The sequence below is a fragment of the Neovison vison genome, chromosome 9, assembly GCF_020171115.1.
Source record: "Neovison vison isolate M4711 chromosome 9, ASM_NN_V1, whole genome shotgun sequence".
Taxonomy (NCBI): Eukaryota; Metazoa; Chordata; class Mammalia; order Carnivora; family Mustelidae; genus Neogale; species Neogale vison.
This window is the reverse complement of record NC_058099.1, coordinates 33,725,271-33,741,485: the sequence shown is the minus strand read 5'-3', so window position 1 is coordinate 33,741,485 and position 16,215 is coordinate 33,725,271. Positions and strand designations below refer to the sequence as shown.

The following is a 16,215-nucleotide window of genomic DNA, read 5'->3' as shown; positions in this document are numbered from 1 at the left end:
AGTGGATTCTCAAATGAAGCCCCATGGTTTACCTGAACAAGAGGGACCGGTGCCCATACCCCCTTTACCAAAGGTGAGTACTGAGTGTGGGTCAGCAGCCCCCTCTGAGCGGGGCCACTGGCTCCTTACCTGCCAGAGCTGGGATGGTGACCCTGTTCCACTCCCATGGCTGGTCGTACTCGTCGGCGGGCCTGTCGTCGTCCTGGGGCAGCTTGCTCTCCCGCAGTCGGGGGCTGACCGTACTTTCGGAGTCCGAGTCGACACTTTGGCCCTCAGGTTCATAAGGGGTGTCGTATAATTGGATGCCTTTGTGATGAGACCGGACGCTTTCTTGCCTCTGAAACTCTGCAGGCAAAAAGCAAGGAAGCAGAGATGTAACAGGTGCACAAGGACTTCTTCACCTGGGACGTGCCAGGTGATGCCCACAGGAGTCCAGTCACCAGCCAAGAAGGGCACAACTGTACAGGAACAGGACCCTGTTTCTCAGCTTGAACTATCCCTCCCCACCCCCTGAAGGCAGTGTCTCTGCTCTCACAGGGCAAGGCTTCCTCACAACAATCTCAGGCTCCTGGACCTAAAGAGAGAACCAGAAGGTTTGCCGCCGCCATCTGCTCCTTCACTGTGGTAAGGGGCAGGACCCAGATGTGCACATGATCTTCCAGGTGTCCTGACATCAGCTTGGAACAGAAAGAGCCCTCAGCCCCTTGCTTTACGGGTGAACAGGGTCTTCCCCACAAGGACTAGTCCCCATCCTCTGGACTCTCATTCTCTACCTGAAAAATGAAATTAGGCCAAATGACCCTCCAGTTTTCCTTCAGCTAACAAGTCCAGAGCCTCGCCAGGACCACCATTTTCTCCCCTACAAAGTCCCATGAGCACCCCTGTCTCTGTGTTTCTGCCTCCGCCAGAGCCTGCCCGTCTTCTGACACAATGAGCACATCCGAGGGACTGGAGAGCACATGTCCAGATTCACTGCTAAAGAAGGGGGGAGACTCTTAATCCTTTGGAAAGGATGCCAAGGTCTGGTCCTTGGTGGGCTGAAGGGTAACTGCCCATTTAGCCCAGGCCCCAGACAGGGGGCACCCATTACCTGCTTTGATCCTAAATACCATTGTGTGAAGGGCTTACATGGGGCATATGGAAGGGGTTCACTGGAGAGACTGCTCTGAGGAGGCCCACTGCTTCCTGAAGAGGTGTAATAGGCACCTAAATGACCAGAATTCCCATGGCAGAGGGGCTCAGTGCAGGGCCTGTAAGGGACGAGGCAGCGGGGGAGAGAGGACACGTGAACTGACAAGCGAACACAGGAGGGCTGGCATTCCCTGTGGTAGGACTGAGGCGAGCCAAGGCGGGGTGGCTGGAGCGGACAGACAGACTCACTGCCCTTCTGTTTCCCTGTGGTAATAATATAACTCTGTCATTTTAACCAGTTTTAATGACACAGTTCAGTGGCATGAAGTACATTCACACTGTTGTAGAGCCATCATCACAACCCATTCCCAGAACTTTTTCCTCTTCCCAAACTGAAACAGTACCTAGTAAATTCTAACTCCCCATGTTCCCCTCCCCCGGTGCCAGCAGCCACCATGCTACTTTCTGTCTCCATGAATCTGATACCTTATGTAAGGAGAACCGTATGGTACTTGTCCTTCTGCGACAGGCTTGTTTCACTTGGCATAATGTTTATAAGGTTCTTCATGCTGTAGCACATGTCAGAATTTTGTTTCTTTATGAGGCGGAATAGAACTCTGTCTTTTCACTGCTCACTTCTGCTGGAGCACTGGGTTCAAGGAGGTGAGAGGGGAGAGGCAGGGTTTGACATAAAAGGGTTGAGGGCTGTTGAGAGTGAACTGTTTAAAAGGACTCCTTTTTTTTTTTTTTTTTAAAGATTTTATTTACTTATTCGACACAGAGAGAGAGAGTATGAGTGGGGGGGACAGGCAGGCAGAGGGAGGGGGGAAGCAGGCTCCCACTGAGCAGGAAGCCCAACCTGGGGTTCGATCCCAGGACCCTAGGATCATGACCTGAGCCAAAGGCAGATGCTTAGCTGACTGAGCCACCCAGATGCCCTTTAAAAGGACCCCTGAGGCATTCACCAAATCAGAGATCCAATGGCATAAAGACACGGTAGAAGGCCAGGGACTTACGTGCCTTGGAAGAGGAGCTGACAAGACACCTGGTGACATCAGCCCTTCTGAGCGAGAGCGTTGTTTTTAGGCTGGGCTTCACGTTCCAGGGCCAGCTCACGGGAATGATGACACTCCCCGCGCACACGCCCTGACACGGCAGAAGCCAACTGATGTCGTGCCCATGCTGTTAGTGTGGACAGTAACTGACGGGACGGTAACATTCCCAGAGCTCATGAAGTCACACACCAGCTTCACAACTATGTTGTTCCCAAGTACTGCCTGGGTGATTCCTTTCTATTTTTGCTTATGCTGCCTCACTTTTTAGAGTTCATAAATTTATGAGAAAACTTTGATATAACCATCCATAAGACATCATCCTTTATTAAAAACAGTGGATCAGCGTGAAAAGAATGAATGAGAACAAACCAAGCAGGTAGGTCCTACTGCCCGCTGGGCGCCTAGCACAAGGTCTGCTTTCTCTCTGCTGAGAAGGGACATGAGCCAGTGCCAGTGAGCTGAGGGGTGTGTGTGTGTGTGTGCACGCAAGCGGCATGCAGAGATACTTTCTTTGGCAAACGCTTTCTCTTTTTAGAAAGAGAGGGAACAAAATGGAAAAAACCTCTCATTATATGGTTCTCACGCCTAAAATCCTATCCCCTCTGAGAAGATGTCCCATACTTTGGCAAAACATGGCTTTGCTGCATCCCCTGAGTAAACTGGGATCATTTAGAAGTTTTAAGGATGTTGTTTTCCTTTTTATGGGGGAGGGAGAGGAAAAGAAAGAGCTATAAAAGGTAGGACTTGGTCACTTCAAAGTGAATACCGACTGTAAGATGCTACAGACACCTCTGTAATTCACTAAACCTACCAAACTACCGAATCTGGTCTGGGGCTGTTGCCATCCGTGTCTCTCTCACTGGTTCTACGAGTGCAGTCTAGCCTCCTTGGAAAAGTCTGAGGTCTGAGGACACTGGGGCTTCATCTGACAGGCACTAGAAGACCACCCTTCTCTTGGCCCTACTTTACAAGCAAGACCAGCGACCACTAAGGCACTTTGCAGAGAATCATCATTTAATCCTGGCTACCGTGAAGCAATTCACAGATGCGCATCCGTGGGCTTCCAGTAGTCAGGCGTGCCCTTGCTCTCACCCTCCCGGAGCCCAGCCACAAGCAGATATCCAACGAGTGCAGGTGGGATAAATGAGCGACAACTGACAGCCAGAAACCACTCCTTACCCCGAAATTCCCGTTAATTTATGGAAGTCCCTGACAGCCGTGATAAAGTATGTGGAGCGATATGCCAAATGCATACAGTTTAGTATTACACAATATGCAGGAGACATGGATATTCTACATAAATACCAGCATAAAAGGAAAACATGTGCAGTGAACAGATTAGCTATTAAATCAGAGGGGCCTGTGCATACACCTCTCATACAGAATTTATTGTTCCAAAGGCATCTGTGCCTTCCTAAAGCTGGGTTAGTAATGGCATGCAGTTAGGGCAGGGGATGTTATAATGGTAATCATTAAGCCAAGCTTCCCCCTGTAGTACATGGTGAATTCAAATTTTCATTAAGGCTGCAACAATAGGGAACAGTTAAGTAAATTATGGCACGCTAACTGGATGGAATATTAAGCAGCCATTAAAATGATAAATCTGAAGATTATGTAGCTACATGGAAGAGCATGCATGAAATTATGCTCAGTTAAAAAGTAAAATACAAGATTGTTGACGTGTTGAGCAAACTGCATAATGTGGGCTTTCGAAACAAGTCCTGGCCACTGTTTGGAGATGAGGCCCCAAAGGGAATTCTGGTCCTTCTTAGGAATTGCTGAACACTGTCATCACACACTTTGCCCACAATATGCACACTTTGATGACACCAATGTTGTCAGTATAGCCACACACGAATAAAGGGCCGACAGCCTGAAAGGCGAAGGTAAGCAGCTACTGTGCATGGAGAAAGGAATTATTGTGTAATTATTTCTGAAAGTTGTTTTAAATAATGAATTAGGATGCCAGGGAAGAAACAATGTAATTAAGACAGGAGCCCATGAAAGTAAATACGGTTTGAAGCAAGATTGGGCTTATAGGAGCTATGTGCATTTCCGAAGCAGCTGCCCTTCCCTGAGAAAATGCTCATTTAGGGAGCATCTTCTTTCCCAGGAGAGGCTCACCCAGGGCCCCAGGAAGTCAAGGGCCAATGCACCAGGTCAGCTCACCAGACGTCACTGTCCCCTGCCTAATGACTGGACCCACCCTCCTTATTACCCAGACTGATCTGTGAGGGTCGAGAGACTAATCTCACAGGGGGAGCTGGTGACCATATGTTTTAAGTCACAAGTTATCTGGACATCACCTACTATAAATTCATGAAAAATGACCTTTAATACCAGTGGCAGGCTGTGATTTCATGCCTCTGTTGCAAGGAGCAGAATCATTAAATTGACAGGGTGGGGATTTCTGTTGATCTCTGGGACCCCTGAACGGAGGTCTCTGGAAGGCCGAGGCCGAGGTTGAAATCCATGTGCATCCCTGGGGCACCCAGGCTCCTCCAGAAGCACCGGTACCCACCCCTCCTCGCACCCAATGTCTGGCACAAGAGCCAGATGGAGATACGAGCCAGGGGGCGCCTGGGTGGCTCAGTGGGTTAAGCCGCTGCCTTCGGCTCAGGTCATGATCTCAGGGTCCTGGGATCGAGTCCCGCATTGGGCTCTCTGCTCAGCAGGGAGCCTGCTTCCCTCTCTCTCTCTCTGTCTACTTGTGATCTCTCTCTGTCAAATAAATAAATAAAATCTTTTAAAAAAAAAAAAAAAAAAAAAAAGAGATACGAGCCTGGTCTTCGAGAAGCCCTTGGTGAGGGAGAGCAAGAGTCTCCAGCACAGACATGGCTCAGGATCCTCAATAGCAGGAGATGTGAGTACTACCACTCAGCTCGGAGAAGCCTGGGAGGGCCTTTGGGAATCTGGCCATGAGGTCGCAGCCCAGTGGTGCGGCCCGGAAAGCAGACGTGTGATGGGGGAAGGACTGAAACAAAGGCACAGGGGCTGGAAGCACAAGGTGTATGAGGGGGAGGTGGGCTGTCCAGGGGGCCCGGTGGGAGAGGACGCTGGAGGCAGGTAGAAGTGGGTAGTGGATACTCTTGGATGCCACAGGATGGCACCCCCACGAGTGTCTAAGGAGAGGTGCCTCAGACCCTCCAGGCAGGGTGGAGCTGGGCGGGGAGAGGCTGGCACAGACGTGCAGAAGCCTGGCTGGAAATGATAGACGCTGGCCTGCAGGCCCCTCACCTCTAATTTTCCCAGCTGGGCATGTCTGGGAATTGACACTTGATCCCAAATCATAGGGCGGCAGAACTCAGTAGGGATGTGTGGCCCACGAGGCCTCCATTCCCAGGCCAAAAAACCCTCTACTCAGCCAGTGGTGGGCGTGCCTGGTTGGGCCATCAGACCTCTCCCTATCGTGGCTTGGAAACCAGCAGGACCCATGCCTAAGATGCCTGGGATAGAGGTACGCCAGACTCAGAAGTTCAAGGCTGCTAGTTACTAGAACAATGAACCCTTCACTGACTGCCTATACCATCCAGCTGAAGGAAGGCAAAGCCCTAGGTCCAGGTGAGTGACAGGTTCCACAGGACAGTGCAGTGGCTGGAAACACAAATTCCGCCAGACTGTGTGGGGCCGGGGCCCCGCTCCAGGGGAGGACCCAGGGCAAGCCGCTCCAGTTTCTGTGTCTCTGGAGGGGGGAATGACAGTAACCCCCTTGGAAGGATGTTATGAGAGTTAAATGAATTCATGTGCATTCAGCTTCTAGAACGGTGCCTGGTGCACAGAAAGCACTCCGAAGATATGGCTATTACTGCAGTTGCTACTATTGGGCTTCCTTGGAACACCAGCCTAAGACCCTTCCTCCTCAGACACTGCCCTTGGTTCCCCAGAGCCATGAAAGGTCTGCTTCCTGAAATCTGACAGGCCAACCCTGCAGTCGAAATAGAAGGGTTTTGACACCAACCTCTACGCCTACTTCCATTTCTGGATCCAAAACTTCCGATTTTTGCTGCTGCTTTGGCAATCTCTTGCCCCCATAGGGGACCCCGGCTCTGGATGGACTCTGGTGCCTCACAGGAAGCACACAGGGGAGGTCTCAACGATCAGCAGTCTAATCACTACATTTTACAGATCGGGAAGCTGAGACCTGGGGAAGGGAAGAAAGTAGCAGGGATGAGGCCAGGGGTCCTCTAAATCCCGAACCAGGACTCCTCCTCCTGTCTTTCCCAAACACTTCCTGACATCTCTTTTGTCAGACTGTCTAGTTCTTAAATCTTCCAGAGGCCGGGGCATCTATTTCAGTCGGGGCTGAGGTGTTAAAATCACAGCCAGCACCACAGACTGCGTGAGGAGCTGCACAGGATTGGGGCGGGGGGGCTGTTCCTAATTAGGCATGCAGCTGAAAATCAGCCAAGTTTCAGGGCGCCACATCAAAGGGAAGACGGGGGACATTCATCCCCATCCGAACTGTTAAAGCATTTGCTGGAAAAAGGCCCGACTCCTGACTGAGGTGCTTCAACGGATGTCTGATTTCAGGTAGCCCTCGGAGACCCAGGTGGCAGCGTGGGGCAGCAGGAGTCGTCCTGGGTGGACGCTGCAGGCCAGCAAGGGCGGGGCAGGGAGGTTGGAGATGAAGCCTAGATAAACCCAACGCAGCATGAGCAGGAGGCCCCACCTCCTCCTCCTCTATCTGGTCTGGTTTCCGGAGCTGTCTAGAAGCCAGGAGACTGACTAATTGGAGTTCTCTTACCATCTTTTCCAGGCATGCACAGAAACACCCAAGAAGCGGGGAGAGAGCTTTGCGGAAGCTGGGGGTGGGGCGCGAGAACAATGGTCGCGACTAAGGGAGCAGAGAGGGCCTGCTGCCCGGCAGAACCTGCACCACTAGCTCTTTTCGGCTCAGCCCAAGGGCGAGGGAAAGGCCCCGGTCTGAGTCAGGGAGCCCAGTTTGCTCCCTTCCCTCCATCAGCAGCCATGATGGGGTCTGATGGGGTCTTACCTCGAGGACCCCTGTGGCGTGACACCACAGGGGAGACAAGTCCGTGCACCTGGTGACACCACATATGCTTCCCTCATGATTTCAAAGGCCACATGGGCCTCTTCACTGAGCCCTCAGGCCCTCTCTGCAATTATGGCTAAGTCCTTCAGGCCTGCCTGTCACTCTGCGCTCTTCCAGGGACAGCTCTGGCGTGCTGAGGCCTCTAAGAGGCGGCAGGCCAGGGTTCTGTCGCCATCCCCTGTGGAGACTCACTGAGGCGAACTTGCTGCTCCAGGATCTTGGCTGCTCCCGGGCTCAAAGCAGTGCATAATAAACAAGTCTCCATTCAGAATGGCAAGTTCCTCTAGAGACAGCTTTTTGACTCCATGTCAACTGCAAGACCCAATTCATAGGCCATCAAGGAGCCCGTCTGCTTTTCTTCCTCTAGCATCCACTGAGCCCTTACTGTGCACTAAGGTGGGCCCCAGGCCAGATGCTGAGCACTCACAGTGGGTGAGACAAGGCTCCTTCCCGCCCTCCACCAGACCTCATGGTTCTGCAGGAGAATCGGGATGTCACCATCCCTAAGAACCAACTGATTAACAGGAGTTACTGAGCACCTGCCCAGGACAGGCACTGACCCGGGCGCTGGGTGCATATCATTCCTCATCCCCACGGCGCACAGAGGCAAGTGCTACTGTATTTTACAGTGCAGAAACTGAGGCTTGGGGTCAGAGGCCCAGTTGGGACTGACCTGGTTCTGACAGTGGCAGCTCTGCGGAGGCAGACAGTAAATGCTGTCCCAGGGATTTTGAAAACCTTCAGCGAGATGGTAGTTCACAGACTCTCAAGTCCTCGTGCAAGAACGCCCCTCAAGGGCCAGGGATCTGCCTGGTCTCACAGATGGTGAATGGTGAGCCCTGGGTTGAGTCAGGAAAGGACAGACAGGTAAAGATGAGGGGCACCAGGAGAAGGGCATGTCGAACTCCAGCGAAGTTGTGGACAGAGAGGAAAGCTCGAGGGGTTCCGAGGAAGACCACATACTATGAGCTGCCATGGGCTTGGAGCTCAGAGGAAGAAAGGACAGGGAGTGGCCAGACAAGGAAACTGGAACTGGGCTATGGAGGGCTCTGAATGCCAGGACAGGTACCTACTTGAAAGGGCAGGAAACTGGAAAAAGTGGATCAGGTACCCTAATTAGGTTTGTGCTTTTCCTCAAAAAGTCTTTTTCCAGAAGCTGACGGGAAACACCAGGCAATCAGGGGCTGATGATCTGAGGGTCTGACCCTGCAAACAGCTAGGGCTTCACCCTTTCAAGAAGGGAACAGAAGATGCCCAGTGCTCCAGACGGACAGACGCTCCTGCGAAGGACCCAAATGCAAGTATTTCCACCGGGATGAGGGGCAGAGGTCAGGGGGGCACCTGCATTCTCAAGTCATTCCTGAGGGGGCCGGTTTCCCTTGACCCCTGTGCTACAGACAGAAGCCAGAGCCCTGCGGGGACCACCTAGGGCCTCAGCAAGTAACGGCAGACACAAGCCCCATCTTTTATCCTCTGGATATGGACGGACAGTATTTATAAAGAGGGCCCACCTCCCTCAACCTCCCCTGTGCAGTCTTCCAGTCTCCTGGGGGCAGTGGGGTTCCAGCTTCCAGAGGCTTCCGGCCACACACTAATATGTGATAAAACCTCAGCGGACAGACTTTTATGCCATACCAGTCATGGCTACGGCCCTCACCTGAGCAGTGTCACCGGGCCACTTTCATGGAATCTTGGAAGGGCCATGACCAAACCCAAGCCCCCTCCCCACCGGACTGGTAAGAAATCTGCAGCTCAGGCAGGCCAACTGGTTCAGCCTCCATCTCAAGGGCTCCATTCTTTACAACGTACTCTAAGAATGACTGAGCGCTCGGTGCCTGCTGTTGGGGGTGGTGGTGAGTGTGTGCATGTGCTCTGGTAGGGTCTGTGCTAGGTGCCATGCATTGGGCTCCCTGTTTCATTCCCACGACAGCTCTGCCAGGGGGTGATGCTGACATCACCGCCTTAAAGGCACTCACGGTAAGCCAGCAATGGAGGCAGTCTGGCTCCAAAGCCTGTGTTCTGAACTGTGCAACGTCTATGCTGCTTTTCCAAGCCACATCGGGGCTCCCTGCACTCCTCTGGGTCCAAAACCGTATGAACGAGTTCAGGTCAGCTAGAGAAGCAAGCAGCAGAAGAGTGGGGTCCTGGCTCCACTGTGCCAAGTGATGGCCACAGGCCACATCCTCCCTCTGGTCATCGCTTTGCTCATTAGGTAGGGTCATCTCAGGGTTTATCTGACTAGGACCACACACAGGTCCCTAAAGTAATCATTGTGGTCAGGCACTTTCGGCACAAAGCACAAGGAGGGGGAGACTCGTGGCTCAGTTAAGCATCTGCCTTTGGCTCAGGTCATGATCCCAGGGTCCTGGGATTGAGCCCTGTGTAAAGGAAAGGAAAGGAAAGGGAAGGGAAGGGAAAAGGGAAGGGGAAGAGGAAGGTAAAGAGAAAGGAAAAGAGAAAAGGAAGGAAAGGAAAGGAAGCACAGGAAGGTGTCATGAGGAAGAGGAATGCCCATTAAAGAAATTCTAGCGCACCCTCATCTTTAGAGGGTGGCCAACACATGCTGCTGTCTCCAGTCTTGTTGGTCTTAAGCACGGGATTATAAACTGGCATCAGGCACAGGGGGTCAGCTTCCCAGGGCACAGACAGAGACTTCTTCCAGGCACAACCCTTCCCTTCACCTTTACCTGACAGCCCCTCTTGTCACACGCCAGGTCGGAAGTCAAACTGGTCATACCTCACCCATACCCCTCTGGTGGTGGTGGCAGCCCTGAAGCCAGTCATGGGGTCACTGCCTCATGCCGTGGGGTGTCGCTGGCATTGTGCCCTGTGCCCAGTGCAGCTGCCTGGCCGGAAGCAACTTGCTGAGATCTGGCAAGCTCTCTGTCCCAGCCTTTCTCAAGCTGGAACTGCTTCAAGAGGAACTAATCCCCCCAGGGACTTAGACAACCTCAGCCTTCTGGATGGTGACAATGAGGCGGCCAGCCCGGGACTCCCCTAGCCTCTGTTCACCAGCTGTGTGACCCTGGCCAGCTGCCCGATCCACGGGGGCTAAGATTCCTACAGGTGAGGAGGGAGGGGATGACACAGAGATCCTGGAGGCTTTTCTGCCTCCAGAGTCCCTCAGTTTTTTTTTCTGTAAAAGTGGATAGTCACACATGCCTCTTGTTCCAGTGCTGTGGCTCTGGCATGCCAAGAAGGAGACATAAATAAGAGGACCCATTCTACCAGCAGCGTGTGGGGTCCCTGACCTTGGCATCCTAACTAACTTCCAGCAAACTCCTCCAAAATTCAACCACAATATGCAATGAGAATCCTGCCACTGTGAGACCAAGAATTTTGGCAGGGATCCCTACCTGGCCCAGGAGTCAACCCAAATTCAATAAAAAAACTAACAGCTAGACTCCCTCCTTCCATAGAGTATTTTCTGGCCGTCCAAACCCTTTGTTATTAGGTTCTTATAACCACTGGATGGGACAGACCCTGGTAGGCAGAGCCAGCACCCCCATTTAATGGGGCAAATGGGAGACCCAGGATGGAAAGGACTTGCCAAAGTCTGAGTGAGAAACCAGCACAATTCCCACTTGACTAATCCTCCCAATTTTACTGTCATATCTCGTATTTCTCGGTATTATAGCACAACAACCCAAGAAAGTGTTTTTCGTTTTGCTTGAAAGACAAGTGGGCGAGGAGAATGTGTGTGCTGCTACACACGAGAGTTAGGAACCTGAAAACTGCCTGTCCAGAATTGCTTTCAAGCAGTGATTTCCCATGAGCAGCTGCTAGATTACACCATCCATACAGCCATCCCAAGAAGTACTTGGAAAGAAACATCTGCAGAATCAATGTTTTTGTGCTGGGAAACACAAGAACAGCCCCTTCTCAGGACCCTAAAAAGGTCTCCGAAGAGATACCATACCATGTTCACACCGGTGTCATCAACCCTGAGAACATGAGAGCAAAGGCACCTTGAGATTCTTGGTGGAGACAGCCACCTCACCACTGGTGCCCCTTTAACTGGCTCCCTCTGGGGTGCCCAGGTCTCAAACTACAGCCTCAGAGGCCCCGGTGGTCTGCTCAGTTTGGGGCACTAGGTACTGAACCCCCTTAGCATGCTAGTTGTGGTGCAGCAGCTAAAACACACACCCAACACTCTCACTGGCACCTTTTTTCAAGAAGCTGGGAAGGGGTCCCTGACATCTCTTCTCACTCCCCCGTCCCGGCCGCCCCACAGCCTCAACGTCAGCAGTCAGCCCAGAGACCCTGGGACTCTCTACTGTGGTTTCTAGCCATTTGCATGCTGGGCTCTCATGCCCGCCCCAGCTTCTGAGGGCCAAGTTCAACTCCAATCCCTCTAGACACATCTCCTGCAACTCCTAGCACAGAATCTGGCTCCACAGATGCTCTGTAAATACTGCGTGAAGGAACAGAAACAAAGAGCCTTTTGCAAATTCAGAATTTAGCACAGGAAAAAAATTTTTTTTTAATATTTGTCTACCTGAGGAAGGGAACATTATATCATAGACCAGTGGAGGGAATAAAAACTGGAAATGGTAAGTTCCACTTCTGGAAATCGATCCTACAGAAATACCCAGACCTGCATGCAGAAGTATATACACATGGGTGTTTGCTTCAGAATGTAAGAATAAAAAACTGGAAATAAGTTAGAAGTCTACAAATAGGAGAATGATGGAATACACTGTGCCATAGTCACAGCAGAGAAGCACTCAAGGGACAGGACAACCTCGTGGGGCGCCTGGGTGGCACCGTCAGATGGGCGTCCGGCTGGGTTTCAGTTCAGGTCATGATCTTGGGGTAATGAGATCGAGCCCCGAGTCCAGCTCCACACTCCACGTGGCATCTGCTTAAGACTCTCTCTACCCCTCCCATTCATACTCGCTCGCTCTCTCAAAAAAATAAATACAAAAAAACAAAACAAAACAAAACAAAACAAAAATCAAAAACCCCCAAAACGGATGACCTTGAGCAAGGTCTGTAACACAGAACGATGTTTTGTAGGAGAGCATTTATGTAGAAAACATGCTTGGAATACTGGGAGACGTGTTGTTCTGGAAGCGAACCGGGGAAGGCCAAACGAATACACAGGTTATTAACACAATCCTTGTGTCTGCATAGAGACTTCACCTTTTAACTTCCTCTATGCCTGTATGCTGAATCTTTTTTTTATATAATAAAATGGGTTTTTTTAATGTAATAAAATTTTTAAAGTTTTTTAAAAATTGAAGAAATTGTAAAAAGAAGTTCCACATGCAGATGTGGTACGTGAAACCGTCCTCTTTTTTATTACTGTTAGTGGAGGTGCTGATGGCACTTGTTGAGGGTCTGCTGTGCACCAGGCACCGTGCCAGGAATCTTACAGGACCCCAGGACAGATCAGGAAATAGGAGGCATCGGGAAAATGAGGCAACCGCGGGCTGCTCTGGGAGATGGGATCATTTGCTCTCTGTGGGCGTCAGGTCCTTATCACTAGCTCCCTGCTGCTTTCGGGAAGCACCGGCTGTGGAATTCCCTCATCTTCTACTTAACATTCTGGTGGAACAGGCTTTAGACCAACAGCTTCTGCTTTTGTGACTGTTTCTAAACAATTTCCATTTCATGTCATGTTTACACACTTGAAGTTTAGGAAATAGAGTTCAGAGGAAGTTCTGTCTTGGTTTTTCACTCTAAGACACAGTGTTTTTATTACAACATGACCCCCAGACACAGCCCTGGTCATCAACAGAGGCATACAATGCAGGAAAAGATCTGCAGTTAGAGCCTGGGCACCACAAAAGATGAAAGCTTTCCCAAGACACACAGCTGCAAGAGTAGGTCTGATTGCTTTTGGGGGGCCAATGGTTACCCTGCAGAGGGTCCCCACTCTCCCAGGAGCTTGTCATCTGTTCTTCTAGGTCACAAGTCAAGGTAATTGCCGTCAACCAATGTTGATCAGCAAGCTGGGAACCCGAATCAACCTGAAGGGTGATAAGCACACAGGCTGCCCCTTGGGAAGTGGGGGTGGGCTCAGGTTTCTAGCCAAGTCTTTACACCTTAATGCCCAGTTAGTTACAGAAGTGGTTGCCTCCCAAAAGATGGCTCCTTGCCGAGGGGATCAGAAGGGATTACAAGAAGTACAAAAGTTCTTATCCACAGGATTCCAGGTTCCGACACAAGAAACATACTTTGGGAAATGGACTGAGAGCCCAGACTCTGGAAATCCCCAGGCTAGAGGGCACGAGGGAAGAGGGCCAGATACGGGCAACTAGTTTAACTAGTTTTACTCCCTCACCCTACTGAGCACTTGTGTTGCTGGTTGATGGGGAAATGTTGATCAATCAACCCCAGTGCCTGCCCTAAAGAAGCTCATGGCCTAAAACACAACCTTTTCAAGTACTGCTTAGCCTAAGAGGCTCACATTTTAGCAGTGAGGCAACAGGGAGCCGTCAAAGGCTTGGGAGACGCCAAGTGGTGCACAGGGGCCCCAGGTCTTTATCTCGTGCCTGGGGCTGGGCCAGTCTGATCTCCCTGGGCCTGTTTTCTCAAGTTTTAAACTGGATTCTCCATGCTGCCTTGCCACTCACTGCACACAGGGCAGTGGAAATGTGGCAAACAAAGCCAGTGTGGCCTAACAAAGCTAGTGTGGCACAAGTGTTATCTGTGAAGCAGCCGTGGGCCAGAGTCAAATGTTTCTGGACTGAGAATAGAGATAGGGCCTAAGGAGCACCAGAGGACACACACGTACATGTATGGATGTGTGTACATTCACATGTGTACACGCACACCCAGAATGACACGCTCACATGTGAGGCGCTCTAGCGGCCTAATGCTAAGCCCCTCGGACCTGCCCCCTTCACCGGGGCTGCAGGTTTTTCTGTGGAGGTGGGGTGCGGGTGGGTGGGGTGCAGGAACTGGAAGCATTTTTTTCTCAGGTGGGTACACATGTAGGGAGTCAGGGGCACACGGGTGAGTGACAGATGAAGAAACTTTCATAAAGTGACAAGCAACCACCCAGGTCACAAGCAGCTACTCAGGGTTTGTTGAAGAGTCTTCCTCTTGCTGTCGCCTGGAGCGAGATGAGGCTGAGCATTTGCCTTCTGGATTAGTTCTAGGACCCAGTGGATGAGAACTGGGGAAAGTGGGGTGGGAAAGGAAGCCTATTTGAGTGTGGATTAAATTGGAAGAGAAAGGAAGTCACGGGAAGAGAAACGGAGCTAAAAATAAGGCAGTTCCAAACTATTGCTAGGCAGAAAATATAACCCCAGCTAGGCGGGAAAACAAAGTGGGACGGAACAGAAAATACCAAGTTCCCGTCTAAAAATAACTGGGAGCCCTAATGTGGACTCACCATTGAGAAATACGGACTTTTTGATAGGAGCTTGCGATCACAGTCTCACTTGGTAGGGAGGGTTGCTGCCGTGAGGGATGGAAGGTTCTCCTCCCACTGTGAAGCTGGCAACAGAGAACTGGATTGACCCCAGGAACATTCCTACCTGCCAGCTCAAAGACCTACACAGAACTCAGCACCCAGAGGCCTGCTGAAGCTGGGACCCAAGGGGCAATGGGCCCAACTCAGGCTGGAAGATCAGGAGCCTGTCTCAAGCTCGCTGCTAGCAGGCCCTGAACAGGCCTCTCCTTCTGCTTCTTCTTCTGGAAAAGTGTCCCACTGATCCCAGTTCACTCATTTACTGAATCCCCTTTTCATGTTGTCTGTTCATATAAAATGTATTTCCATTTTATACTTCTATATGGTTGTGGCAACCCAGTTCCATGGGAGAATACAAAGTGTCCACGGGATCAGATGGCTCCTTCTGACCTCAGTGACCTCAGTGAGTCCTCCAGACCCTCTGAGCCTCTAGCTTCTCAACAGCCAAATGATGTACCTAGACCTCAACCAGGAACAGTAACAACTGAAGAGCACTATACGCACAACTGTGGTCTTCTGCCCGACCCCTCGCTCTGGTATGTTTCACCCCTTGACCATCTTGCAATCAATGCAAATGTAATGCCAGTGATTAACTTCTCATGTTGCCTGAGAACACAGTGTGCTTCAATCCCAGGTATAGAGTATGCTGGCAATTCTGACTACTGGTGTGCACATTCTGGAACTGGACTTGGGAGATTCCACTTCAAGTCCGGGTCCTGCTATTTCCTAGCTCACACCCTGTGGGGAGCGACTTGTCCCAGCAGAGCCTTGGCAGCCTCCGCTGTGCAGTGGGGAGAATACTAATATCAACTCTATGGGGCTGATATAAAATAAAACCAGAGAAAGGATATAAAAGAGCATTGTAAATCATAAAACCCTAGGCAGATGTTACAGATTAGAGCACCATACACATACATGTGCACAGACAGATACACGACCTGATTTGGAGCTGACAGCTGGTATAAATGACTCGCTGTTCAATTGGTTTACGTCCACGAGGAGACGTCTCATTTCATTTTTCTTTTGTAGGATCAGTCGTGTACTGTGCCTTTCACTGATGCTGAACAAATAGAATCAACTTCCATCTTGCTATTCAGTATTTTCGATGTCTGCCCCCAGAAGGAAGGACTCTGCAATGTGTGACAGGGTTCTGAGAAGGCATGAGAGGATTCCAGGGTTCAGAAATATGACACGGTTTTTGGATGGCACCCCCCACGAACAATTCGGAAAAGCTCTGGGAAAAGGAGGGCCTTCATGTCGCATGTAAGCCCCCTAAGAACTGGAACTGAAGCTTTCTTCCTGAGCGTTTCATTAAGTAGATCATCTGCTCGCGTTTGGCACTTTTCCACTAGCTAGGAACCTACAAAAACTGATGTGGTATGACAGCTGAGGGGTGCTGCCAGACAGGCTTCCTCGCTCGGAAGCGGGTGGGGGCGGCAAGGGCTGGGAAGAAGTGGGGGGAGGGCGGCAGCTGTCACGCTGCAGCCGCGCCACGCAGACACCCACTTCAGATTTCACTCACGTCCCCCTGACGAGGCACCAGCCACAGGCCT

At 51.1% G+C, this 16,215-nt stretch overlaps 1 protein-coding gene across 1 annotated transcript in view; it reads right to left on the bottom strand.

Moving 5' to 3' along the window:
- Positions 1 to 16,215, bottom strand: part of SHB (SH2 domain containing adaptor protein B) — a 136,357-nt gene that overhangs the window by 48,340 nt on the left and 71,802 nt on the right. Inside the window, exon 3 of the mRNA XM_044265306.1 lies at positions 130 to 345. Coding sequence (XP_044121241.1) covers positions 130 to 345 — 216 coding nt within the window. The remainder of the gene's footprint in view (positions 1 to 129; positions 346 to 16,215) is intronic.